The following is a 26,663-nucleotide window of genomic DNA, read 5'->3' as shown; positions in this document are numbered from 1 at the left end:
CATTCTCCAGAATCGCACATTAAAACAAATGTGATGTTCGAGAAATCGTTTCTTCGAATTGTTGAGAATCTGCGTTTACATAATCACATCACTTATCGTATAGAACTCCAAATATTAATCCCTTCTGCTAATTGTTAAACTTCCATTAATGATAATCGCAGGGACCTACGCTAGGCGACCCCTCTGGTCGTTATTACCATACTAACATATCTAACTTCCGTTTGTATTGATCATTCAAAACTACCTAAGCTCAAGCTCATGCTCTATAGATCATCAATAGGAATTGTACAAGTTCAATTTCACTGTCGAAGAACTGCGGAGTGTTCCTGGTTGGTGTGGCTGACGATTTTCGAAGCGGACGTCAATCGGTTTAACACACTGAGTTTGGATTTATGCTTCCATATTTTTCATTTCTCCATCAAAGTTGATGTGTTTATTTTTATCGAACAATTTTGTTTCACACTGTCCTAACTTTTTTGTGAGTGTAGCAAAACAACCGCGCATTTTCTGTATTCATCACCTCCTCCTCTAAATACCTTGTTCGCAGAACCATCCCAAAGATGTTGGCGAGGTCGGCGCAGATGGTTTCGTAACTCTCCCGTCTTGTCACATCAGTGCATAACAAGTAGAAAAACGCAGAAAGAAAACTCGGTGGGGGAGTTGTGTTTTTGCTGGGTGTCTCCGGGCCGGAACGGAAAGTGTCGCTTGTTTTGCCGTCTCGGAACTGTGACCAGGGAGGAAACCTGTGTGCGTTTGTTTATCAGAAGGGAACGTTATTATCGTTCAGTGATAACCGCAAAAATAGCGATCTTCGCTCGCAACAATTTTCGGTGAAAATAATTGAACCGTGGGAAAAGTGTAGGGGGAGAAAAACGCAAAGTGAAATTTTATGTTGATTTGATGCTATGAGACCGTTAATCCATCGACCCCCACCAGATAGAAGCTAAAGAAGAGTCGTGGGAGCCGCGAGTGAACTGTGTTCCACCCGTCTCGAGTTGTGGCATTTGAAGTGGGTTTTTAGGAGAGGAGGAAGAAACTTTGAAACAATCGGGTGTGTATGTTTTGTTGGTGTTATGTTAAGCGATCTTATCTTATCACATCATGTTTCACATTTTAGGGTGTCTCCTAGATGTGAGCAGTCAAACGTCTTGCTAGAGTTTTGGACGAGATGGTGGCATGGTCTTCGTCTTATCGGCGACACGTCCGTATTCTGCTCGTCGGAGATCAGGGCGTGGGAAAAACATCCCTCATACTGTCCCTGGTCAGTGAAGAATTCCCGGAAGATGTTCCAACGAAGGCGGAAGAAATCACTATCCCGGCTGACGTTACGCCTGAGCAAGTTCCTACCAATATAGTGGATTACTCTGGTAAGTTCTGAAAAAGTCGCGAATATTGAAATTAATTATTTAATGAGTATAAGAGTATTTTTATATGCTATTGATTATTGCTAACAGATATGGCTCTATTAATGGGTGCTTATATTATAGCCACTTTCGCAGTGAGATCGTCTCTGGCGTGCAAACAAATTTCTTCCTAAAAGTATCAAGTCATTTCATATGTGGAAGGATAAGTGTGTCTTCATTGTGATAAGTAGTTATGACTCGTCGACAACAGGAATAATTACAAAAATTAAACGTAATAAAGAAACAGAAAAATCAAAGGCTGTTCTAGTTTTTGATTATATAAATTTTTCAAAATATGGTGTTCATCTCCCATGCACTGCAACATTTTTCATACAAAAATTTAAGAAATTATAGGACCAATAATTTTTTTTGCGATTGACTCTATCAATAAATAATTTTCTTACAAAAGAGCTAGCTACATTAGGGTGGCTGCGAAAATGGTGAAGTCAAATTTCAGAAACCTAAGTCCTAAGTCCAAAAGGTCGATTTTCGAGATGACACCAGATCTCGACGTTTCATGCATTTTTAAGTAATTTGGAATCGAAAAAAATATTTCAATTTTTCAAATTTCGTTTACTCCCCCCTTGGAAGATTCAAGAGGATTAAAAAAACCAAACCTTGAGCGCTTTGAGACACCCTTAAATCATGACCGATTGAGCTGAAACTGTGCACAGATCATTTTTTTGGGGCCAATAAACAAAATGTACATGATCGGAAATTTGATGATGAAATTTTTTCCATACATCCATTGCCACTCTAGGCTACATGTAGGGTAGATAGGGGCAATATGGTCCCCCTAAGAACGAAACGTCCTAAACCACGTAGAAACATTTATAAATTATGCTACATGTTAAAACCTCACGATATGAAACCTTATTGATCGATGTAAATTGTATGAATTGTATGCTTTAGAAAAGATTTATGTAGAAAATATACACTTTCAAAAATGTGTTCCATTTCCGTTAATCGAAAGCACTACGGGGCAAAATGGGCCACCATGTTAGTTGATTCGATCTTTTGAGCATGTTTTCGCTAGGAAATAACATAACAAGTTCATAAAAGGAAAGATTATTCTATTTTGCAACTATCACGTACAGTAAAACCTGTTTTTGTGCGGTCCCTATCCCCCGCACAAAAACAGGTTTGTCTGTATATTTCATTGGGTTTTATTCAGTTAGCATGTACAAAATATAACAATGTTATTAAAAATGATTGGACTGCAATTTTTCGTTACTCAAAGCAGGAACAGAGAATATCTCTGCCGTTATGTACCCACTAGTGGCATCGATAGCGTTGGATCCATCCATCGCCGCCCGTAGAGGAACTGAATTGTACCGACAGTAGCAACATAGGGAGTCCTGTGGAAGATTCTATGATTGTTATTCCGTGTTCAGCACTTAGCGCTCAGCTAAAGTTATAGCGCTGCCTCTGCCTCTGCCCGCATTGAATTTTGGCGTTTCTGGTCTGCACCTGTTGAATGAAGATAATAATATTTAGTTTACTTGCTTCTCCTATTGACAAGAGATAGTTACTGGAATCACTGAATTCTCATCAACGTTGAATTGCATTACTGGTGAAATGTTGTATTTCTGTTGTACGTCCTCCAGTAAATCGTAGAATTTCCCGAATGCAATGCGATTGAATCTTCGTGCCCTGGCGGCGGAGGTTGCTTCTTATGTCCGAAGAGAGAGTTGTGGGTGGTGCTTTCGGAAACCAGCCAACCAATCTATTCCGGCTAATTTGGCTATTGGAAGGGTGAGGAATGTCATTTCTTTCGGCCAAATCATACGCCAGCTTCCGGATTTCTCTTGTCGTAACACCGTAGAATCGCTGTTCCATAGCGAGAATATTGCTCCGTCGTATAAACATTACCAAACGATCCGAACAGCTGGAGCTGCAAAGGATCTGCACAATGTAAATAACGTTCAAGTGTTTCTCGCGGGACACAATGCACTAAGACTGCATGTCGCACTGACGTAACACTTTTCACTGCTTCGATTGCCGCGTTCAAGCCGTTCTTTGACCACTTTTTACGATCGGATGTTCTGGTAGAATTCCGCAGCATGATTTCACATCTAGCTATTTCCAACTATGTTTACAAATATTGACAGCTGTATTTACAGGTTATGTTGAAAAAATACATGGTCATACTGCCCCAAGCAGGTATGACCATTCCACCCCGTATATACGCTCAATAAAAATTAACTGATCTTTTTCATGAAACAGTAAAGCAGTGAAAGAAAACAGTAGAAATGTGCAGAAATAATACCAGCACGAATTAATATAAAGAGCAGTCATAAATTTCAGTATGAAGCGTACAAGCTTATTTTATTGACTGCTTTTCTTATATGGTTTTCGTCATAATCAGTTAGTGTGAGATTTGTTCCAATATCTTTTTAAAACAATTGAATTCGAATACGGTTTTCACGAAGATACTTGAAAAGCATATTTGTAACTCAATTGTTGGAAAATAAGTGTTAATGGTTCAATAACAACCCCAAACGAAGGGTGGCCCATTTCGCCCCGCCTGGTCATATTGGCCCTATCTACCCTACACATTTTTTTCACTTCAAGAAACTATTATGTGGTGATTTTCAATTTTTTGGTGGATTTTTCACATTTACAGTCACGTTTCGATTATCAGCGTTATTCTTGTACATTGCACATATATACCGCGAATTTGTAGGCTTAAATCTTTCCGCTGCACATTTTTAATTTTTTTTAAGGTAAAGGTAAAAAATGTTTGTTTGTCCAATCGTAAATATGATTATGGTTTGTCCACTTTTTTGAATGCCCTAGTTGAGCACACCTGTATCAAATCAGGTATTCAAATATTCAAAAAGTATAAACAAAATTATCTTTTTCATGATTTACAGTACTTTTATGAGATAGTTTTACGGATTCACATGTTTTAAAGGTTTATAAAATCCACCTTCTATTGGTGTCATACGCCCCTCATTTATTTCTGTGATGGTCCTAAAGGCCCTTTCATTTTTTTGTTGGGTCCTACCTCCACCCCATTCGCTTCTTTTGGAGTGGGAGGGACTGATTATCTCGTAGATAATTAGTTTTTCAATGTTATATTACTTGATGTCGTCGGATTTTTTCTGGTACTATATTTCTCGTTGCGTCTACTTCCGCGTATGACCATCACTCTAAGTCCATCACATCTAGTCAATTATGAAATGTACATTCTGTAGTCATTATATAATTATAATTTTGTTCTCATTCGCTGACATTCATGTCAGCGGTCAATAAATTTTTTTAACGAAGTCAATTGTTGTCCTTTTGAATTGTGCTATATTTGTCATTTCTTTAGCGTCTTTAGCGGTAATGTGTTGTAAATTTGTAGTCCACGATAGAAAAGTGATCGTTGTATCGTTGTTTTTGTAAGATATTGTAATCTAAAGTCAGCTGCTCTCCTAGTGTTATGAGAGTGCACGTCTCTTCCATATTCGACATCTTCCATCAAATAATCAGGTAGTAATCCGAGTTTCATTTTATGAATAAAAATCAGGCAATTTCGGACAGTCCTTTGTCGTACGGACAACCATTGAAGCATATCCAACATCGAAACACTTGGTGTGTACCTACTACATCTAAGAACCACTCTCATTATCTTATTTTGTAAACGTTGCAGTCTTTGTAGTTGCGTATCTGAAGCATGTAGCAATACTGTAGCACAATAATCAAAATGTGGCATTATAACAGACCGTACATACGTCACCTTAGATTCGAATGTTAGATACCTGTTTATCCGGCAAAGCACACCATATTTAATAGCCACCTTTTTTATAACGTAGTCAACATGTTCAATGAGCGTTAGCTTCTCGTCGGCTTGCACACCTAGATATTTAACAATTTTTACTCGTTCAATCATTACACCATCCATGAACCTATGTGGATGTCCGTCTTTCTTCCGACTTCCGATAATCATCCAGTACGTCTTAGAAATTTTCAGACAAAGTCTCTTCGTTTTCAAATACTCCGTAAATATTTTCAAGTCTTCGTTTACCTCCGCTATTGCTGTAGACAAATCATCATTCACCCAATAAATTGTAGAGTCATCGGCAAACAATTTCAATACACCTCTTCCTGTATGATATTTCATGTCATTAATATAGAGAATAAACAACAAAGGATCAAACACACTACCTTGAGGAACACCTAAATCATTTAGTCTTCGATCCGATGTAGTATTTCCAAATCTAGTTCTTTGACTTCTATTATTCAAATAGCTTGTAAACCAATACAAAACCACACCAACAATTCCTATGCTCTGTAATACTTGAAGAAGCTTCTGTCTATCAACAGTTTCAAAAGCACATTGAAATCCAAGAACACAGCTACCTTGTATTTTCCATTCTCTATATTAGACTTCCATTTGCGTAATATTAAGTTTATCGCAGTCTCAGTAGAATGATTCTTTCGGAAGCCTGATTGTTCTGGAATCAAAATGCCTTTTCTGTTGATGAATTCCAGCAACTGCTTCTTCACACACAGCTCTAAAATTTTTTCTTGCAGTCTCAACATATTTATGGGTCTGTGTAGCTTTGCATCAGTAGTGTTTGTCACTTTCGGGATAGGTATTACTATCGATTCTTTCCACGGCTCTGGGACTACACCGCATCGAAGACTTTCATTTACGATTTTCAACAACATACCATTCATAACTAACGACGCGTCTCTAAACACTTGGGTTGACACATTTCCAATTCCTGATGTACGTTTCAAATTCTTTATTAATTCGTTGAGTTCATCATTTGTAACCAATGAGAAATTCCTCAAATGCGGATCGTCTTCAACTGACACTGACACTAACGCTGACAACTGACACACATTCGACACCAACACTGTCTGACATGGAGAAATGCTTTCATGTATTTCAATCACGCTATCAACAAAATACTCATTCAAGCGATTTGCAATTTCTTTTTCGTCTGTTATTTCTATGTCTTCAAAGTTCATTATACAGTAATCGTTCGCTAACTGGTCCTGGTTTAACTGGTCTGCGTTTTAACTGGGCGAACGTTAACTGGTCCTTGAACCAGTCAAAAAGCAGAATTTCGTAAACAATCTACGCCATTTTCAAATGGAATATTCGCTGTGAGGGGCATTCGAATGTAATTTGAAATGTTATGATAATTGACATTATTTTTGCATGACAAAAACATTGATTAAATTACAGAAAAATAATTTCCTCAAATTATATTTCATATCTGTTGTCACACTCAATTCGAAACTTCCATTGGAATCCTTTTGTTTATCCAATTTCATGATCAACGCGAATCAAACAATTAATTGAAGTTCCCCTCGATTTTATTTGACGTTTAACATTCCGGACCAGTTAAAACGCAAATGTCGATAACTGGTCTTCCCTTTTCGCCCAGTTAGTGAATGTTTACTGTATTCGGTTTCGTCGTCTTGGAATTCAGTAGTTTTTTAATTGTTTTCCATAATTTTCTTCCGTCATATTTATTTATTTCCAATTCTTCTTGAAACATTGTATTTTTTGTCTCTCTAAGCGCCCTCGAATATAGATTTCTAGCAGCAACATAATTATTCCAGTTTCGCGTTGTTCTATCTTGCCTATGCTTACCACACAATCTATCACGGCGACACTTTAGATTAGCCAGATGATTGGAATACCAGCTGTTTACTGGATGTGTTGTAACGATTTTGATATCTAAAGGGTGTGTCACATCAAATTGCATCACGGAAAAAATGGTGTAGAAATTTAATTTTTAGGAATTATATCTTCAGCTTTCGCTTATAATCAGATAAGAGTGTATAGATCACGTTGGCCATGCTTCACTGTCAATTTTTCGTAAATTTGGAAAAATGTCGTCGAACGAAAAAGAGCGTCGTTAATTAATCCTGTGCACTTATTTCGAGAATCCGGAGTTGTCACATCGGGACATCGGTAAGAAGCTGGGAATCGTCCAATCCACGGTCAGCAGAGTACTAAAACGATACTTCGAGAACCTAACCATCGACCGGGAGGTGAAGAACGGCAAAAATGGATGCTCCGTCAGTGAAAAAGATCACAAGCGCGTAGTTAAGCAGTTTAGACGTGATCCGAGAAGTTCGGTCCGGGATGTCGCCAATAAGCTGAATTTGTCAATTTCATTCGTCCAGCGGACCAGCAGCGAGAGGGCCTGCGTACATACAAGGTTCAGAAGGCTCCTAACCGCGACGAAAGGCAAAACATGGTGGGGAAGACGCGAGCCCGGAAGCTGTACACCGAAATGCTGACGAAGCCGCATTTCCTGGTAATGCCGCACCTACGTAACCTACGTCAAAGCGGATTTTCGTCAGCTGCCGGGCCTGTTGTTCTTCTCCGCAGAGGACAAATTCAGCGTCCCGGAGGAGATTCGCAAGCAGAAACTATCCAAGTTTGCCAAAAAGTACATGGTGTGGCAAGCGATCTGCTCTTGCGAAAAGCAGAGCGCCCCCTTCGTGATGACCACGGCACGGTAAACGGGCAGGTTTACCTTAAGGAGTGCCTACAGAAGCGCTTACTACCACTATTGAAGCAGCACGAGGGCCTGACCATCTTCTGGCCGGATCTCGCTTCGTGCCACTATTCAAAGGACGTGTTGGAGTGGTACGAAGCCAAAGGGGTCACCTTCGTGCCAAAGGAAATGAACCCGCCCAACGCGCCGGAGCTTCGCCCAATAGAGAAATATTGGGCGATTATGAAGCAGGCCCTCCGGAAGAACCCAAAAGTTGTCAAATCGGAGGCGGACTTCAAGAGAAAATGGATTTCTGTTCAAAAAAAACTACAACCTGACGTTGTACAGAACCTTATGGACGGGGTAAAGAGGAAGGTGCGAGCATACGGGCTTGGGCTCGAAGTATGAATAAAAAGAAAATGCCAAAAGTTGTTTAATAGTTGTTATTTTACTGTCTAAAATTTTCAAAAGGATCGGTCTACAGGGCGAATTTCTACAGCGTTTTTTTCCGTGATGCAATTTGATGTGACACACTCTTTATTAGTTGCGATACACTTTTTTCTAAGATTTCATCAAATGCTCTCGCTTCACCATGAATATCGCTTCCGACAGTAGAGGAAATAGACAAACTTTTTCTTAATAAATTGCAAAGACTCGCCAGATTATAACGAACCCATGATTTAACCAAAACATGCTCATTTTGAATGTCTGGAACAAAATCGCACACTGCCACTCGTCTCAACTCACGACTCTCGTACATACTGTTGTAATTTATATTGAAATCACCACAAATTATATTTTCGATACCATCATTCATCGCATCTGAAAGCCATTCATGCTCAAGTAATCTCAAGAATTCGTTATCACTGAAACTAGGAGAATGATACACGCCGCCAACAAGTAACATCTGATTTCCTGCTCTAATTTTCATTGCAAGGAACCAGTTTCCATTTTTCTTATCGTTTTTAACTAACTCTACCAAATGTCCATTTTTTACATATATGGTAACACCACCAGTATGTTTCGAATGTGATATGCAATTAATCATCTGGTATCCAAGAAGAGAGTATAAACATAGATTAACATCATCAGTCAAATGTGTTTCAACAATTACCACCGCTAAAGGTTTTATGTCATATATGCTGAGAGAAATGTCATCGAAATGAGTGAATAAACCAGCCGCATTCAAATATACAATCGACAGCTCTGGCTGCTATTTACCATAGTCAACAAGCTCTCTTGCTTTCCTAACTTTTTCCTGGTATATGGTACATTCATAGCTTAAAACCGAGTGGTAGATATCCAACTGATGATCAGCATCAAACTTCTTCTTTCGATTGTTCTTGTCACAATTGATACATTTTTCATACTCTGCTTTACAATCTTTCGACTTATGACATTCAGCACATTTGAGCTAACATTTAATCAATCACCAGATAATTATTTGGTACGTATTCAGAGCTTTACTAAATTACAACACTTACAAATATTGTAAACATGCTTGCACACCGCTTGGCGCTTGGCGCGCTGCAGTTTGTTTATGTTGTCCTACATGCGTAGTAGAATTAAAGTTTTTCTGTGTTGAGTTTATTTTAGTCTTATCAATGCCCTAGACTAATGAAGGAGAGGTGTGATAACTGCTAACTGCTACTTGCCTAATTATTCTCTAGCTTTTAGTACATTATTATGTTTAATCAAATTAAACCGTTTAAAAAAAATTAAAACTTAAAAAGTTTTTTTTACTTATTTTATTTTCTAGTTTTTAGTACATTATCTGTTTCATTAGAATATTTTTCTACAATAAAACCATTGTACTGTATTCTATCAGTCAAATAATTTCATTTGATACCGATGTTAAGTGGATCGTAGAAAATACATAGTGTGTTCTCTAAATCAAATTCGTTCGTTTGATACACCTATCTCAATCATCCTTTTTTTGAGATGATATGGAATCAGCTATTTTGTAGTGACGGCCAAATTGGATTTTTCAAGATAAGCAGGTTTTAAATGACGGCAGAGATAAAGGTGTTTTATAAATTCGATCAGTTCCTATTGCTCAAATTTCTATTAATTTGGGACAACCCTACAGACACACAAACATACATAAAAACAGTTCAAGCTAAATAAAACCGTTTAATAAAGTAATTTGCTATTTTGTGTTTGCGGCCATCTTGGGTTTGGATTTTTCATGATCTGCTGTGATCTATTATTCAAGCCCTTTCATTTGATACCCATATTAATTGGGATTTGAGAAAATATGTAGCCCGCAATTTGGTAGTGGCAGCCATCTTGGATTTGCATTTTCATAAATAACTGTGTTCTACTAGTCAAGCCCTTTCATATAAAAATAAAATTTATAAAATTTATTAAGATTAACTTCCTTATTTGTATATATATATTTTTTTTAATAATGAGAATATTATATTTACACAATTGCACTCGCAATTATCGTTTGCTACACAAAGCGCGTGACGTCCTCTTGCACAAATGTCCCCGAAAGACGAAATTCTACCAAGGTGCCAAGCCAAAAATATTAACATCAAGCAAGAAGAGCGCTATCGCGCTCCCCGCGCTTTTGGCATATAACAAGAGGAGCGCAGTCGATTTTCACTGGTTTCAATCTACCCAAGGGTTGAAAAAAACATAGTGTGAGTTAAAATGTTCAGAGCTAAACGGAAAAAGATTTTTCAGTTTAGTTTTCAAAACCACTACACTTGATTATCTCTATTTGATTACCTGACGTGCAATTCGCGATGACATCGGAACGGTGTCGACATCTGGACACGACATTAGTTCGTATGAGGCAAACTATTCTCTACCAGATTAGACGGACCGAAGGCAGTTCTTAACTGCTAAAATTTGTATGAAAACTTTTTCTTGGCGTTATTTAATTACCTGAAGTACGTTATTCTGACTCTAACATAAAATATTTTCTATAAATTTTTAAATATTCTCTCCAAAACTTACCATTATAATATAAAATTATCTTTAAACACAATTTTCGTATGATATTTTTTCAACATTTGCAGGTAAAAGAGATTTTCATCCACATAGAGTACTAATTTGATTTGAGAAAACTAATTTTCATTCATATTTTTTATTTTAAAAGTGTGTTCATTCTTTCTGCAAACCCATATTGTCATGCATACTACCCCAACTTGTAATAGATTCTGGCGGTATTTTTGGAAAAATCAGTGTTTTCACTCCGATTGAGTGAGCGCGCAAAAATGTTTGTTTTGATTTCACGGAACAAGGAAAAGTAAACAAAGGCGCGGATTGCGTTAAGACCAGCCGTATGGCACCCGCCATGTTTTTGATGCCAACATCTCACACGTCAGAAGTATTTGTTTTCTTCAAAACAGCGATCCGCGTTGACGGCAGTGAGCTTCGATTACTAGTTTAGGGGAGCGTCAAAGAACACCTGATTTTCAGTCGGAGTGAACGTTTTCAAAATTAAAATTATGAATGAAAATTAGCTTTTCCATATCAAATTAGTATTCTGTTTAAATTAAAAACATTTTTGTTTGCAGGTGGGGAAAAAGTCTCATAGGAAAATTGTTTATGAAGACAACTTTATATTATAGAGAAAAAAATCAGCAACAATGTTAGAATTGTATGACCATATGGATGAATGAAAGTCAGAAATACGTGTTTCTAATAATTAAATAACATAATGTGAAAATTTTCATTCAAATTTTAAAATTTTAAAACCGGCTCCGTGTCTTCTAATCTGGTAGAGATTACACTAACGATTTTGGAACCCAAATTATGGCTCTAACTTGAAGTCGCCACCAGACGTCGACGTCATCGCGAATTACAAATTTACCACCATCTGACATATCGTGATGTCGATGATGAACTTTTACAGCAGAGGGATAGTGAGATAGGCGGTGACGGTAGGTAGAGTGAGATAGCGATAATCGTGTCATACACCTGGTTAAGACATTCCAATATTCTGATAAAGGTCGTTGAAAGATAATGTTTACTAGATATATTTTTGTCGAGTCAATCTATCATTCCAAGTAAAAGTAAAAAAAAGTCCGTTTTATCTTACCCAGTATTTCAACTTACCCAGGTGTACCTTATATGAAAAGTTACCCTTCCGTTTTCGATGGCGAATATTTCAATAAAAATTGCACTGCAAACCCAGCCTATCAGTTTGCTCCAACTCAAAGAAATTCTGTACAAGAATAAAAAACAACACAAAACAAAACAAAAAATATTCAAATTTCCTACATTGATTTTGAAAAAGGTTTTAAAAAAGGGTTTTCGTGTAGAGTTTTAGAAAATCTACTGTAACTCTGCAAAATGGTCTCCGTGGATTGACCTGAACCAGTGAAATTGCACAAAGTACACACTGAATGACGTTTGGAAGCAGCAAACCATTCTCATTGATCATCTTCGATTCATCATCTTTGGAATTGGCACCGAAATCAAGAATCGGCTTCGACAAAATGACAGATCTATGGCACGATTGGTTTTATGGGATCATTGTCAGCTAAGTTCTGGGTGGTATTGTTTTGGGCGATTGTTGAATTTCTAATAATGCTTTTTCAAATAATTTATTTAATAAAACGACTACCTGACGGCACAAGACGAACGCATTATGGCCTTCATGCTAAAGAAAAAACAAAATTCTTTTGATGTTTGAATAGAAATATCAAATTTGTATTCCCTGTTCAGAGAAAAGAAGATATTCATATATAGAATAAGCAGATACATAAAAAAAAGCTTTTAATTTTTCAAAGATCGATTCGGTACCGGTTTAATCAGTGGATCGATCCTTACGACGTTTGGAAAATCGATTCGACAAGATCAATTTTTTTATAAAGATCGTCCAATCCTAGGCTCGGGGGAATCCAAATTCTAGGCGCGAGTAGGGCTCGCGGATTCGCACCAGTGGAGTTCACAGTACCCCCTGAACCGGAAGACCCACATCCAAATTAACAACTACTACCGATGCCATCATCGACGCGGTCATAGCCGGACAAGCGGTTCACAACCAGCAGAACTTGAGCATGGCCTTTATCTACTATAGGAGAAATTGATTCCCCCGTCTCGAAGTTTTTGCAGCATGCGTTGAGGTAATAGACAACCTCAGTGGTGATAAAATGTATTGGAGTCTAGAAGGCTGAAGGCAAAGAGTGGAATACATCCTGTCCAGCCTCGGACAGATTTGGCATAGTGCTTCAAAATCAGGAATGTTCTTCACTAGTACCATGACAACAGGGTGGATTTCATCGAGTTGTATTCAATTCCTTCAATCGAAAAATATTTGAAAATTATCAAGAAGAGGTTGAAAAGGACAGGAATAGATGCTCAGATGTTGTCAGATTGTCAGATATTGAAAGAAACCCGGTCGTTGAGTTCGAACAGCAGCTTGTGCAATAAATGATGGCGGAAATTCCAAAGAAAGACCGCGATTCTATCCGAAGAAATATATTATTATTCCGGATATTCCGTTTTTTTACGAAAGTGTAATTAAATACCTTCTTCTGGGCTACTTAAAATTGTCCTAAACCCTACTTGAGATACAGTTGATTCACTTGAATTCTTCTTCAATTTATTTTCAACTTTAGACTTCAATTTGGAAACAAAAGGAAAATTTGTCTCACGGGAAACACAAAAATTAAATACAATTAATTATCGTCTTTTTCATTACTTGCAGCCGCTGAGCAATCGGATGATGCCCTATCGGAAGAAATTCAAAAGGCCCACGTAGTTTGTATTGTTTACTCGGTAGAATGCGAAAAATCATTGGAACGGATAACCTCCCACTGGTTGCCACTAGTTAGGGAATGTTCCGGTGAACAGCGGAAACCAGTGGTTCTCGTAGGCAACAAAATAGATCTGATCGACTACTCGACCATCGATGTATGTAGAACTGAAGTTACCCTTCTTCAAAAGTATGATAATTTTATCTTGTTCGATTTCACGTTACAGCATGTTTTAACCGTAATGGAGGATTTTCCCGAGGTGGAAAGCTGTGTGGAGTGTTCGGCGAAAACCCTGCACAACATATCGGAAATGTTCTACTATGCCCAAAAAGCTGTGCTGCATCCAACAGCGCCCCTCTACATCATGGAGGAGCAAGATGTAAGCTGGAAGACTGCGATCAGTCGACAGCAAACCTGATACAATTTATTTTCTTACAGCTCACGGACGCATGCAAGAAAGCGTTAGTGCGGATATTCAAAGTGTGCGACATCGACGGCGATGGGCTGTTGAATGATTATGAGTTGAATCACTTCCAGCGTCGATGTTTCAATGCGCCCCTTCAGCCACAAGTGTTGGATGAAGTGAAAGCCGTACTGATGAAAAACACACCGGATGGCATCCGCAATGATTCGGTCACACTGAAGGGCTTCCTGTTTCTGCACTGTCTGTTCATTCAGCGAGGGAGAAACGAAACTACGTGGGCCGTGCTGCGTCGGTTTGGTTACAACGAAAACCTGGAAATGAGCCAAGAGTACTTGCATCCGCCGGCTAAGATACCGCCAGGAAGTAGCACGGAATTGTCTCATCGCGGCCAACAGTTTCTGATCTCGCTGTTCGAGCGAAGTGACCGCGATGGGGATGGTGCTCTCTCACCGGAGGAGTTTCGTGTAGTGTTCAACGCTTGTCCTTGTCCACCTTTTTCGACCGACATCAAGCGGACCGTACCTACCAATGAGAACGGTTGGCCAACCTTGCACGGTTGGATGTGTCGCTGGTCACTGATGACGCTTGTGGATTTGGATAAGACATTGGAGTACTTAGCCTATTTGGGGTTTAACGTGCACGAGAACGAATCCCAACTGGCAGCTATACACATAACGCGAGAGCGGAGAATCGATCTGGCTAAAAAACAGAACAGTCGATCTGTGTACATGTGCCATGTGATTGGTCCCAAGGGCTCCGGGAAGACTGCTTTTTGTCGGGCCTTCCTAGCGGAAGACATGCGGGTAAGTTGAAATCACAGTCATGATAATTAAGAGAAGCGAATACCTGACATTACTTTTTTTCGTTTAGAAAATAACGGATAAGGAAATTCGTGGCACGAACCAGTACGCCATCAACACGGTGCAGATTTACGGCCAGGAGAAATATCTCGTCCTTCGGGATATCGATGTGCGACAGGTGCTGGATCCGCTGCAACCGAGTGAAGTGAACTGCGATGTCGCTTGTCTGGTGTACGATATGAACAATCCCAAATCGTTCGAGTATATCGCCCGGATATACATAAAGTACTTCGCAGAAAGCAAAATTCCAGTGTTGATAGTGGGCGCCAAGGCGGACATGGAGGAAATCCGGCAGGAGTATCTGCTGCAGGCGCCCGACTTTTGCCACAAGTACAAAATACTTCCACCGCAGTACTTCAGTATCAAGCACAATAAAAAGGACGTCTACGTTAAGTTGGCGACGATGGCGGCTTTTCCGTGAGTAGTTTTGTATTTTTTTTTCTAAAATTATGAATAAGTTGGTTTGCTGGTAGAGCCTTCCGTTCAGGCACCGCAGATTATTCTGGGTTACCCGACCGGTCTAATGAATTGTTTGGCGTAGATTGCACCTTGAATGGTAAAGAAAGATTGCTTCTTTAACAACTACAAATCACCTGAAAGTAGTAAAAAAATCAATTTGACATGTTCTAATGTTGAAAAAAGGTTTAGGTTTCCAATGTCGCTTCCGATAATTTAATTATTTCGTTCGAGCAATATTACTTTCGTGAGACAGTTACCTTTTTGCGGGGCTACTTTGAAAACTTTTCATTAATTCTTCACTTTAAAATATTATAATTGCCATGATAGTGGCTGTATTTTCAATATTTGCTGATATATTCATTGAAATTGGTCGACATATTCAACGTGAATATCGATTTAACATTGAGACAAAATTTGCGCCGAGTTTTTTCGATAATACAGATTACAGAGACGAAATTCGACTGACTATTGGCATCACCATCTCAAATTGCAGTTGACACCCACAGCGTGTCAAAGCATTGGTCATTTAATTTCGTGATGTTTTTCAACGAGAAAATAAATTACTATGATTGATCTGATATCATAGTTTCATCTATATATATAAAAATCTCGTGTCACGATGTTTGTTACCGAACTCCTCCGAAACGGCTCGACCGATTTTGATGAAATTATACTCAAAATACTTGGTAGGTATGAGAATAGGTTGTAAACTATATATGATACCGGTAGGATACCGATAACCATACATTTAATACCGAATAGGGTGGCTCTATGCAGAAAAAAAGATCTGGATATATTTTTTCAAAAATTTGACTTCATACCATACATATTACCTTAAATTTTGACCCCAATTCCCTATTTTTAATTGCGATTTTATTATTTTTGTGTCAAAAATATTCTAATAATTTAACCGTTGTTCGTTTTTTCAATAGAACGAATTCATTTCAGTTGTTCAATGACTGATGGCGTAACGCCCGCTTCATTGAACATCCGCAAATACACAAGTAACATCAATTCATCTAAAGCAGGGAGCATCTCCGACGAGCTGGAAGCCTTTTTGAATGAGCACAATGAGTTATCGAAATTCTTCAAATCACATTTGCTCGGATTACAAAATGACAATCACGCTATTGCCATCAACCCTGATAAAACATCAGCTGTAGAGCACGTGTGTAGATCCAAAGCACAAGCGCTGCTGGAATCATGATAGCACGGTGACACGAGAAATTTAATGCGAAGAAAAAACAATAATCTGGAATTGCGTTCATACGACCGTTCATGCGACCCTCGCTATGTTCTTCTTCAATGGCACTAACGTTCCCAAGGGTTTCTTTAACGAAAAATCTCTTGCATAAACATTAGACCAACGAGACCCCGTCACAGATACTTAATTCATTATGAACATCATTTCTCATTTTGATTTAATATTATGAACATGCGACGAAACAAACAGAGGGCGCGCTCGATGGATTTTTATGTTTGTCATATGGTGATTTGACATGGTCAAGAAACGCCAATTCAAGATATCGTAAGCTGTGCCAACAATTTATGGTCGACATATACGCGAAGGTAGAGATTGAACGACTGCAATTCTTACTACACAATCAACAAAAGCGGTGCGAGGAATAATACATTCACTTGCGAGACACTATCATGAGCAACGCCGACACAGCTTTAGTTATAGCCAGGCCAAAGCGCAATGCATTGTCATGACATTGCGCGTGTGTTCAAACACAAAATGAAGTTCGATCGTATTCGTCCCCACATTGATTGTATTCTGTTGAATGGAAAAAGCGCAATTTTGCATTCTGTTCAAGCTCAAGTCCAATCGAGTTGAGCGCTGCAATCTTCTCCTGCACTGTCTGCAGATTGCAGAGCCCTGTATCCTCTGTCAGCAGTGTTCTCAAGTTCTTCTAGGTCAGTTTTGCTCCACTTCACTATTCCAAAACTGAAGGTCAGCAGAGCAACCGCTAAAGTGTTAATCGCTCGTACATTGTCACCTGCATTGAGGAAAGTCTTTGGGACACAGTTCACTCGATTCAAGATCTTGTCTTTCAGCTCCAGCTTGATTTCGGAGTGGCGAATTTTTATATAAATTTTTTTTATTCATATTTTATTTTTTTAACATAATCAGTAATTATTAAACTGATTATAAACAAAACTTTTTAACGATAAATTATTGTAAAATGTATGGTTGAAGAAACTGTATAAACGTTATCTCGAAAAAAAATGTTTGTCAAAAATTGACTTTGAGGTAGTCTGTCGTTTTTCCGTCTGAAAAGTCTATTTTGACAAAAAAAATGTTTTTGGATAACCTTAAATCTCGACGCATCACGCATCGACGCAGACAATTGGCATAAAATAAATTTTTGATTTCCCGATTTCCTGTACTCTTCTCCCCTTGGGTAATTTTTTGGCTTTCAAAGAACTCGAATTTCAATGTCTACGACACTAGTGAATGAAGTCCGGTTGAGCTTATACACTCGACAAAAAAATTAGCGGAACAGAGTGCGAAGTCGGATTTTTAAAGTGATTTTTGACATGCTGTAACTTCGTTTAAAATCAACGCATATCGATGGGATGCGCATCATTTTGAAGCTACAACTAACAGGCTACAACAGGTAGTAGAATATTTTATGTACATATTTTTATTTTGGTGTGTGTAGGTGTAGTGGGCAATAATATCGGAAAGCATTGAAAAATCGATTCTTCTTTGTTTTTTCAAGAATGTTCTGGACTGACACAATTTTTTGCTAATCAACTCAATAGCAAATCCAATTAACCTTATCAACCAGCTTTCAGTTGGTTCCAAGAACGTTCATGTAGGACCTTCCCACACAGAGATATTCAAGTTTTAATGAAAAAAATCCCATTCAATAAACAGTCATCGCACCGCAAATCGAAAGGCAGTTTTGAAAACTCCAATAAATTCTGCACAAGGATAATTTGTTACTTTGACGAAAAAAAAAAATTTAAATTTTTTGCATCGATTTCAAAAAAATGCTAAAAACAGGATTTTATAGTGCTTTACCAAATTTAATGTAACTTTGCAAATATCGCAGTAAGTTCTAATGTTTCCAGGCAAATTTTTAGCCTAGTGTATTCCCTAAACATCTGTGAACGTTTCATATTGATACGTTAAGCCGTTTTTTATAGAAGATTTTTCAAAGTTTGAGGAGCATTTAATCGCAAATCGTATCAGAAGTACAAAATCCTACGCGACTCTCAGAATAAACGATTCGTACCTTTCGTCTTTATGAGTTTGTTTGAGAAGAGTGCGTGCATGTGTGGAAATGCATATGAATATGATATGAGTGAGAATATGAGTTGATTATTGAATAATTCATCATCAAAGACGAAGGGGTAATTTTTCATTCAAACTGAAATATCTCTGTGTGGGAAGGTCCTACGGGAACGTTCTTGGAACCAAATGAAAGGTGATTAGATTCATTTCATCCGGATATTATTGTCTACTACAACTACACACATCAAGATAAAAATATAAATAAAATCAGGTTGTCGACTACCTGAAAAATCCTCGAAAATCAGGAATTTCGTCACCAATCTGGAAAAAAATTAATTCCACCAATTATAATTTTGATTATTGCAGTAATTAGAAAGTTCATGATACCAAAATAAATTGTGTTTGACTAGTTTGACTCTCTATTGGTATGTGTAGGTACCTGTAGTAGTCCTTCAGAAGGGTAAATAGCGCTAGGAAATATACAGTCAATCTCAAAATTGAGTGTACACCTCGTGTTGTTTGTTATTTTTGAGTTTTTCGGGGTTAAAAAGTAAATAATTAAATGTAATAAATTTAAAAAAATACAATGGTCACACTTCTAAAGGGTGTGTCACATCAAATTGCATCACGGAAAAAACGCTGTAGAAATTTAATTTTTAAGAATTATATCTTCAGCTTTGGTTTTATAATCAGATAAGAGTGTATAGATCACGTTGGCCATGCTTCACTGTTAATTTTTCGTAAATTTGGAAAAATCTCGTCGAACGAAAAAGAGCGTCGTGAATTAATCTTGTACACTCATTTCGAGAATCCGGAGTTGTCACATCGGGACATCGGTAAGATGCTGGGAATCGTCCAAACCACGGTCAGCAGAGTACTAAAACGATACTTCGAGAACCTAACCATCGACCGGAAGGTGAAGAACGGCAAAAATGGATGCTCCGTCAGTGAAAAAGATCACAAGCGCGTAGTTAAGCAGTTTAGACGTGATCCGAGAAGTTCGGTCCGGGATGTCGCCAATAAGCTGAATTTGTCAAGTTCATTCGTCCAGCGGACCAAGCAGCGGGAGGGCCTGCGTACATACAAGGTTCAGAAGGCTCCTAACCGCGACGAAAGGCAAAACATGGTGGGGAAGACGCGATCCCGGAAGCTGTACACCGAAATGCTGACGAAGCCGCATTGCCTGGTAATGGACGACGAAACCTACGTCAAAGCGGACTTTCGTCAGCTGCCGGGCCGGGTTCTTCTCCGCAGAGGACAAATTCAGCGTTCCGGAGGAGATTCGCAAGCAGAAACTATCCAAGTTTGCCAAAAAGTACATGGTGTGGCAAGTGATCTGCTCTTGCGGAAAGCGGAGCGCCCCCTTCGTGATGACCGGCACGGTAAACGGGCAGGTTTACCTTAAGGAGTGCCTACAGAAGCGCTTACTACCACTATTGAAGCAGCACGAGGGCTCGACCATCTTCTGGCCGGATCTCGCTTCGTGCCACTATTCAAAGAACGTGTTGGAGTGGTACGAAGCCAACGGGGTCACCTTCGTGCCAAAGGAAATGAACCCGCCCAACGCGCCGGAGCTTCGCCCAATAGAGAAATATTGGGCGATTATGAAGCAGGCCCTCCGGAAGAACCCAAAAGTTGTCAAATCGGAGGCGGACTTCAAGAGAAAATGGATTTCTGTTCAAAAAAAACTACAACCTGACGTTGTACAGAACCTTATGGACGGGGTAAAGAGGGAAGGTGCGAGCATACGGGCTTGGGCTCGAAGTATGAATAAAAAGAAAATGCCAAAAGTTGTTTAATAGTTTTTATTTTACTGTCTAAAATTTTCAAAAGGATCGGTCTACAGGGCGAATTTCTACAGCGTTTTTTCCGTGATGCAATTTGATGTGACACACCCTTTACTTCATATTTGTAACACAAAACAAAAAATCTTCAATTAAGACGTGGAAAAATTGAGTGTACAGTCCAAGTTTTTCTTTAGAAGAAAATTGAAATCAGTTCAGAAATGTTCTTTGTGCGGTCTCGCCTTTGTCCAGATACTTTTTTGATGCAGCAATATGCGGAATTACCTCGAATATATGAAAGTCCAACGCACTACTCCATCAAGCACAACAGTTGTTGAGTCGTCATATTAGTGAATGTGTCGCCGGTCATAACAATTTCGATTTGTAGTGGAGTAAGTGTGCCCTCTCAGATTATCATCCCTGAAGACAGTTCTAAGTTTTTTCAATCTTAATAAAAAAAAATCACTAAAAATAAAACACGTAATTTTTACTCTCATTCGATTAGTATTAGAATTCTTTCAATACACTCAATCAAAATCAATATTATGATTATGATACGAAACCATGATCAGGAAAAAAACTGTTTCAGATTCCTTGTAGATAACTTGATACACTATTAACAAGTTGAGCCCCACGTCGGTCTCTAGGAACCAACATTGAGCTCTTTGGTAGAAAAACGCTGACTATATATATAAAATCTCGTGTCACGATGTTCGTGGTCGAACTCCTTCGAAACGGCTCGACCGATTTTTATGAAATTATGCTCAAAAAACATGGTAGGGATGAGTATAGGTCGTAAACTATATATGGTACCGCTAGGATACCGTTTACCGTATGTTCAATATCGAATAGGGTTGCCCTATGCAGAAAAAAAAGATTTTTCTGAATATTTTTCTTTGTATTTTTTCTTCCTAAATTTGTTATAAAAATACATGTAACCTTCAATTTTCACTGCCATCACATATTTTTAATAACGATTTTAGTATTTTGGTATGAACCATGTCCAAATAATTGACCCGTAGTTTTCCAAACAGAACAAATATATATTTACGTTGTTCAATGACAGATGGCTACGTCCGCTTCATCGAACTATCAGTCACACATGCTCCAGTAACATCAGTTCGGCTAAAACCAGGTGCATTGTCGGCGAACTGTAAGCCTTTTTGAATGAGCACAATCAATTATTTGAATTCTTCATATCATACATGCTTGGATTCCAAGGTGACAACCAATCATCAATTCTGATAAAACAACTGGAGAACATGTGTGTAGATGCGCATGTTGTTGAAGACTTTGCTGGAATCCTGGTAGAAGACTGCACAGCGACTCGAGTAATCGTGATTCGAAGAAGAAACAATAATCTAGAGTTCGTCGTTGGCACACATCTTCTTCTTCAATGATACTAACGTTCCTAAAGTTCCTTACGTTCGCCGTCTGATCGTAGAATTACTTGCGAACGGTAGAGAGGTAGAGAGCGAACGACTGCGATTCCTACGACACAATAAACAGTGAGGATAAATACATTCACTTGCGAGACGCTATCATGAGCAACGCCGACCCGACCCGACGCCGACGCAAAGATGCTATTACCATCATGTTTGTTCAAACAAAAAATGAAGTCTTCGATGACCAGTTACAACATCAACCCGATCGCCATATTATAAATCGGGCTGTGCAAATATAGCAACCTTGAAACGCAATTCGATATAGATATCATTGAGCTTCGTGTTTCGTGTTCCGTGCGAAAAAGGAAGAGAAATTCCGGGTGAAATAAACACGCTTTTAAAACAACAATTATAATGAAAATATAACCTACCGAAAAAAAACGAAAATATGCTCTAATATGAGTTCTATGTAACAGAATAACACATGCTCTGCAAATGGGGAAAAATCTTGTACGAGAATTGTCTCTGATAATGATTTCATATTATGAATAAAGTTTTTGCAAAAATGCAAGGAGATTTATAGAAAAATAGTTAAGTTAGCGTCAGGACTATGTCCCTATAGTATGTAAACAACATCGAGTAATAATTTCCATTCAATTTTTAACAATTTAAAATTATTTTCGAGTCTTCTAATGATGGATTATGAGTGACTGTACGATACTGTTACCACAAACAAATGAAACACAAATTTCTGCATAACTCGAAAACTAATCAAGCAAATGAAGCCAAATTTAGCATATGAAGGTTTTAGGGGGAAAGAAACGTTTCTATGGTAAATAGATACTCCTCCCCCTCTCTAAGAGGCGGCTGCCATACAAACGGAACACAAATGGCGCTACCATACAGAGGAAGCATAAGCATAAGTTTCAAAAAAAAGTTAAAACACATATTTCAATCAAACATATTCCAACCAAACATAACAATTGAAAATTTTCGGAAAACCCTAAAAAAATGGGAAAATTTACGAACATTTCATATAATTCCCATATATTCTACAATTTCATAGTGACAAACGTTGTTAGTCCATTTGATGTTTGCGCTAACGAAATTGATCTTCGTTCGAAATTGGAAATTGGTTTAAATGTGATAAAACTCACTCCTATAGCTTCTTCTATCTATATAAATAAAATGGATCGCCGATTGTGTTGATAAGAGCAAAACTCGAGAAAGGAACTGTCCGATCTTTATTCTATCATATTTTATGTATCAAACATTAATTCCATGTTACGGAGAAACATGTTATTTGCAAGTGGTTGGAAAATCTTGAACGAAAATTGTGTCTGAAAATAATCCCCTAATAATAATATTATAATGACGAGTTTTGGTAGAAGTACTAGGAATTTTATAGTAAAAGGTAATTTTAAAGGGTAGATTAGAAGATCAGTCAATGAACAGTTCTGCGATTGGACCCATGAACATGCGCTTTGTAAGAAAACGTGAATGTGATAACGAAAAATAAATTTTGGGCGGGACGAAGTTTGCCGGGTCAGCTAGTAGAAAGAATAAAAATATACAGCCATTCCATGTCAAACCGATATAGTGGTTCTCAAATTTTCGTGGAAAGTGGTAATTTTGTTCTTTACCGCGAAACATAAAACCTATATTTTTTATTTTTTTCATTAGGGTGACCATTTCCATTTTGGGGTTGTTCCGAAAATCAATTTTGTCCATCTTTCTTCCAAAAATGACATTTTTCAAAAAATCATAACTTTCGAACTACCGGACCGATTGAAATGATCGACATATTAAATTGAAGCCAATGAGCTATTCTTCTTTGATAAAATATTACACTTCTACAACAGGTTGATTTCATTCTCGTAATTATCGATTGTATTTGTTTTTCTTAGTTTACATGGTTTCGGTGCCAAGGGCGTCATATTTTTTTAAATTTTTTCATAAAGCTTTACATTATTTACATTACATATCCAAAAATCGAAGAGGAGTTATTTTTTGTTCTTGAGTTATGATTTTTTTAAATTAACTGATGGCCCGAAAAATCAATTTTTATTTCGTTTTTCCACCACAAAAAATCATAACTTTTGAACTACTGGCCCGATTCAAATATGATTGGTTTCATAATTATTGATTGTATTTGTTTTCCATTGTTCACATGGTTTCGGGACGAAGGATGCTATATTTGAAGGCAATGAGTTTGTCTTCTTCGAAAAAATAACACACTTCCGCAAGAATTGGATCCTAGTTGTACAGATGTAGTCTAGTTACATGGAAATATTGAACGAAAACTGAAAACATGTAATTGAAAAAAAGGTACTAATAAACTCCACACTTTAGGAGAATAAACTTTTTTTTACTTATTTTAAATATTTTTTTGTTTCTTATGATTTCAACAATTTTCTACACTTCATTGTTCGACCAAAATTTTGTAGGTATTATAGTTTTTGAGATAGAAATTTGTGAAAGAAATATGAAAAAACCTTTTAAAAATGTACTCCAAGGTTTCAAAGATTTCAGGTATGCAGTCAGTTGCTTAAATGACCAATGTCTTTACACCCACAATGTTTCACTGCAATCTGAGATGGTGCTGCCTAATACTAAGACGAGTTGGCATAAAATTCGTTCATAATGAAATTAGTGTTTAAATTTCCAAAGTAGACTCTTCTCTCAGAATGGAGATCATATCCCTCATCGCCAAACTTGAATTGAGATCCTTTTAATGGCATCTTCCACTTCGAAAACAATCAGAAATCGCAAGAAACCATACATGACCAATAGAATTTTTGTTCTCATGATATTTCTCAATAATACAACAGACAGATACAATACACATGTTATTATGCTAAATGTCATTGATTATGATATTTTTTCAAACAATCAGAAATTAATCATTAGCCATGAACAATTACGAATAAAGAGCACTTTTTCTCTGTCTAGTCGTTTCCAAGCCGCCTGGATTCTTTTCTATAAACATAGATTGGTGCAGCTGTGGGAGCAAACGTAAGTTATCACTAGTGGAAAAAAGCGATGTTCTGTACATAACGCGGTGTGTGCTTTGTAACGCATTTGGTGTGTAATAATGCATCTTCTTTCAATACTAACCCTTGATATTTACGCAAATTTTATTGAATCTTTTTTTTTTTGTGTCCACTAGTAAATAATGCAAACTTTACAACTCCTAACAAAATTAATTGAATGTGCGTTTGTGTTCTCTTGTGTTCAATGGCACGACAAATCTCCAACCCACTACACGTACCAAACTGACTGACCGCGCCTCCAAATGCCATCTAACAATGCCGTAGTGTCACACATTGCCACATGATGATAACGCATGCTGCTGTTTTGTTTTTGTCTCCCTCCACAGTGCTATAAGTTCTGCTCATATAAGCACTTTCTCTTGCAGTCACCTGAACCAATTCGGACTCATCTCGAGCGACCCGCTGCTCTGGTGGAAGGCTGGCCTCGGTATAGCGGCTGCCACCATCGTCGGATTCTTTGTGGTGAAAGCGTTTCACGGTTCCAGTTCCCATGGTCGATGAATCATCGGTACCAAAACTCGGATGGTGAGCTTAGCGTTCCAAAAATATATCACTGAGTAGGGGATATCGGACTCATCCACATATTAAATATCTCTACTGAAATCGCGAAGGTAATTTGAATTGGTTATTGTAAATATTTGCAAGATTCGATAAAAACGTGGGACGACCTGCGAACATTACTTAGTGGTTTAATCAAATTATGATTATGATAGTGACATTCTTCAACGCGTTGACGTAATTTGGATAGGTGATAAAAGTTGTGAAGATTTTGGCCAACTGTTACTCGCAGCAACTTCTAATATTTATAGGGCCGATTCTTCAATAAACGAGGAGCAATCTTGTTTGCGAACCACACGTTATCTCACAGACATAATGATACTAAGGACGTTTTGTTGATGCAATATTAATCTTATGTTCTTTTTTCGCTGAAGACGACACAACAGACACAACAGTGAAGCAAAATAATGGTCCACATACCTATTTTGAATAGTAATTCGCACGTTTCATTTTGACATTTTGCTGGATCGGCTTAAACAGTAGGCAGTAATTATTTTGTATTTGTAATTAATTTGACGATAGGGATAGCGATATACACATACAAACTCATCCAAGATTTTTGTGCATTACAAATAGAAAGAAAGAAATTCTGTATAAGGTAATCTTTTCCAAAGAAAACTTACACCAAGGGGTTTTAATAGAGGAACTCTTCAGGGAGACCTCTCGACGCTATGCAAAATTTCGGCCAATCACATATCGAGCACAAGATAAGTAAACTGTGCGGAAAAGATGTGATATCCGAAAAGTCTGCTTTTTCATTTTCCATTTATTTAATAGTTTGTTTTAAAAAGAAGGGTAAATGATGTTGGTTTTTCCTGTCGAAAATATGATCTTGGCTTGTCCTCTTTTTTGAATGCTCTAGTTCAGCGCACCTGTGTCAAATCAGGTATTCAAATGTTTCCAGACATATAAATAAAATTGTCTTTTCCATGATTTACAGTAGTTTGATAGGATATTTTTACGGATTTACATGTTTTAAAGGTTTATAAATCCACCTTCTATTGGTGTCAATGGGCCTCTAACTTTTAATCAACCACCAAGTGATTATTTGGCACGTATTCAGACCTTTTCCGGATTATAACGCTTACAAATATTGTAAACATCATGTTTGCACACCATTTGTATCTGATTTACATAGCTAAACCATGTAATTTTAATGCATTTAGATGACCTCAATTTTGATCATGGTTTATCCGATGCACTGATGTTGGTTTGTCCACATGATTTCTATAGCAACCGCTTGGCGCGCTGCAGCTTGTTTGTTTTGTTTTGTTGTCCATCGCGCGAAGCAGAAATAAAGTTTCTCTGTGTTGAATGCTGT

General features: G+C 37.8%; 1 protein-coding gene across 3 annotated transcripts; it reads left to right on the top strand.

The window, feature by feature from the left end:
- The first annotated feature begins 549 nt into the window (after window positions 1-549).
- Window positions 550-25,891, top strand: LOC129777411 (mitochondrial Rho GTPase). Of its 3 annotated transcripts, none has more exons than XM_055783660.1 (8): window positions 550-1,051; window positions 1,118-1,367; window positions 13,527-13,732; window positions 13,802-13,954; window positions 14,014-14,802; window positions 14,870-15,276; window positions 24,684-24,746; window positions 25,150-25,891. In XM_055783660.1, the coding sequence occupies exons 2-8, from the start codon at window positions 1,169-1,171 to the stop codon at window positions 25,283-25,285; spliced, it is 1,953 nt and encodes a 650-aa protein (XP_055639635.1). In that variant the 5' UTR covers window positions 550-1,051; window positions 1,118-1,168; the 3' UTR covers window positions 25,286-25,891. The 3 variants fall into 3 exon arrangements, with proteins under 3 accessions (XP_055639635.1, XP_055639636.1, XP_055639637.1); XM_055783661.1 differs by having other exon boundaries at window positions 550-1,055; XM_055783662.1 differs by lacking the exon at window positions 24,684-24,746.
- Window positions 25,892-26,663: the final 772 nt, after the last annotated feature.

The sequence above is a fragment of the Toxorhynchites rutilus genome, chromosome 3 (genome assembly GCF_029784135.1).
Source record: "Toxorhynchites rutilus septentrionalis strain SRP chromosome 3, ASM2978413v1, whole genome shotgun sequence".
Lineage (NCBI taxonomy): Eukaryota > Metazoa > Arthropoda > Insecta > Diptera > Culicidae > Toxorhynchites > Toxorhynchites rutilus.
The sequence above is the reverse complement of the archived record's forward strand: the minus strand, read 5'-3'. Positions and strand labels throughout refer to the sequence as shown.

Excerpts from the sequence above, each read along its gene's own strand:
- LOC129777411 (XM_055783660.1), top strand. The coding sequence starts at position 1,169 with ATGGTGGCATGGTCTTCGTCTTATCGGCGACACGTCCGTATTCTGCTC. Across the intron at positions 13,733-13,801 it reads TCGACTACTCGACCATCGAT|CATGTTTTAACCGTAATGGA; the intron begins GTATGTAGAACT and ends TTCACGTTACAG. Across the intron at positions 24,747-25,149 it reads GTGCAGCTGTGGGAGCAAAC|TCACCTGAACCAATTCGGAC; the intron begins GTAAGTTATCAC and ends TTTCTCTTGCAG.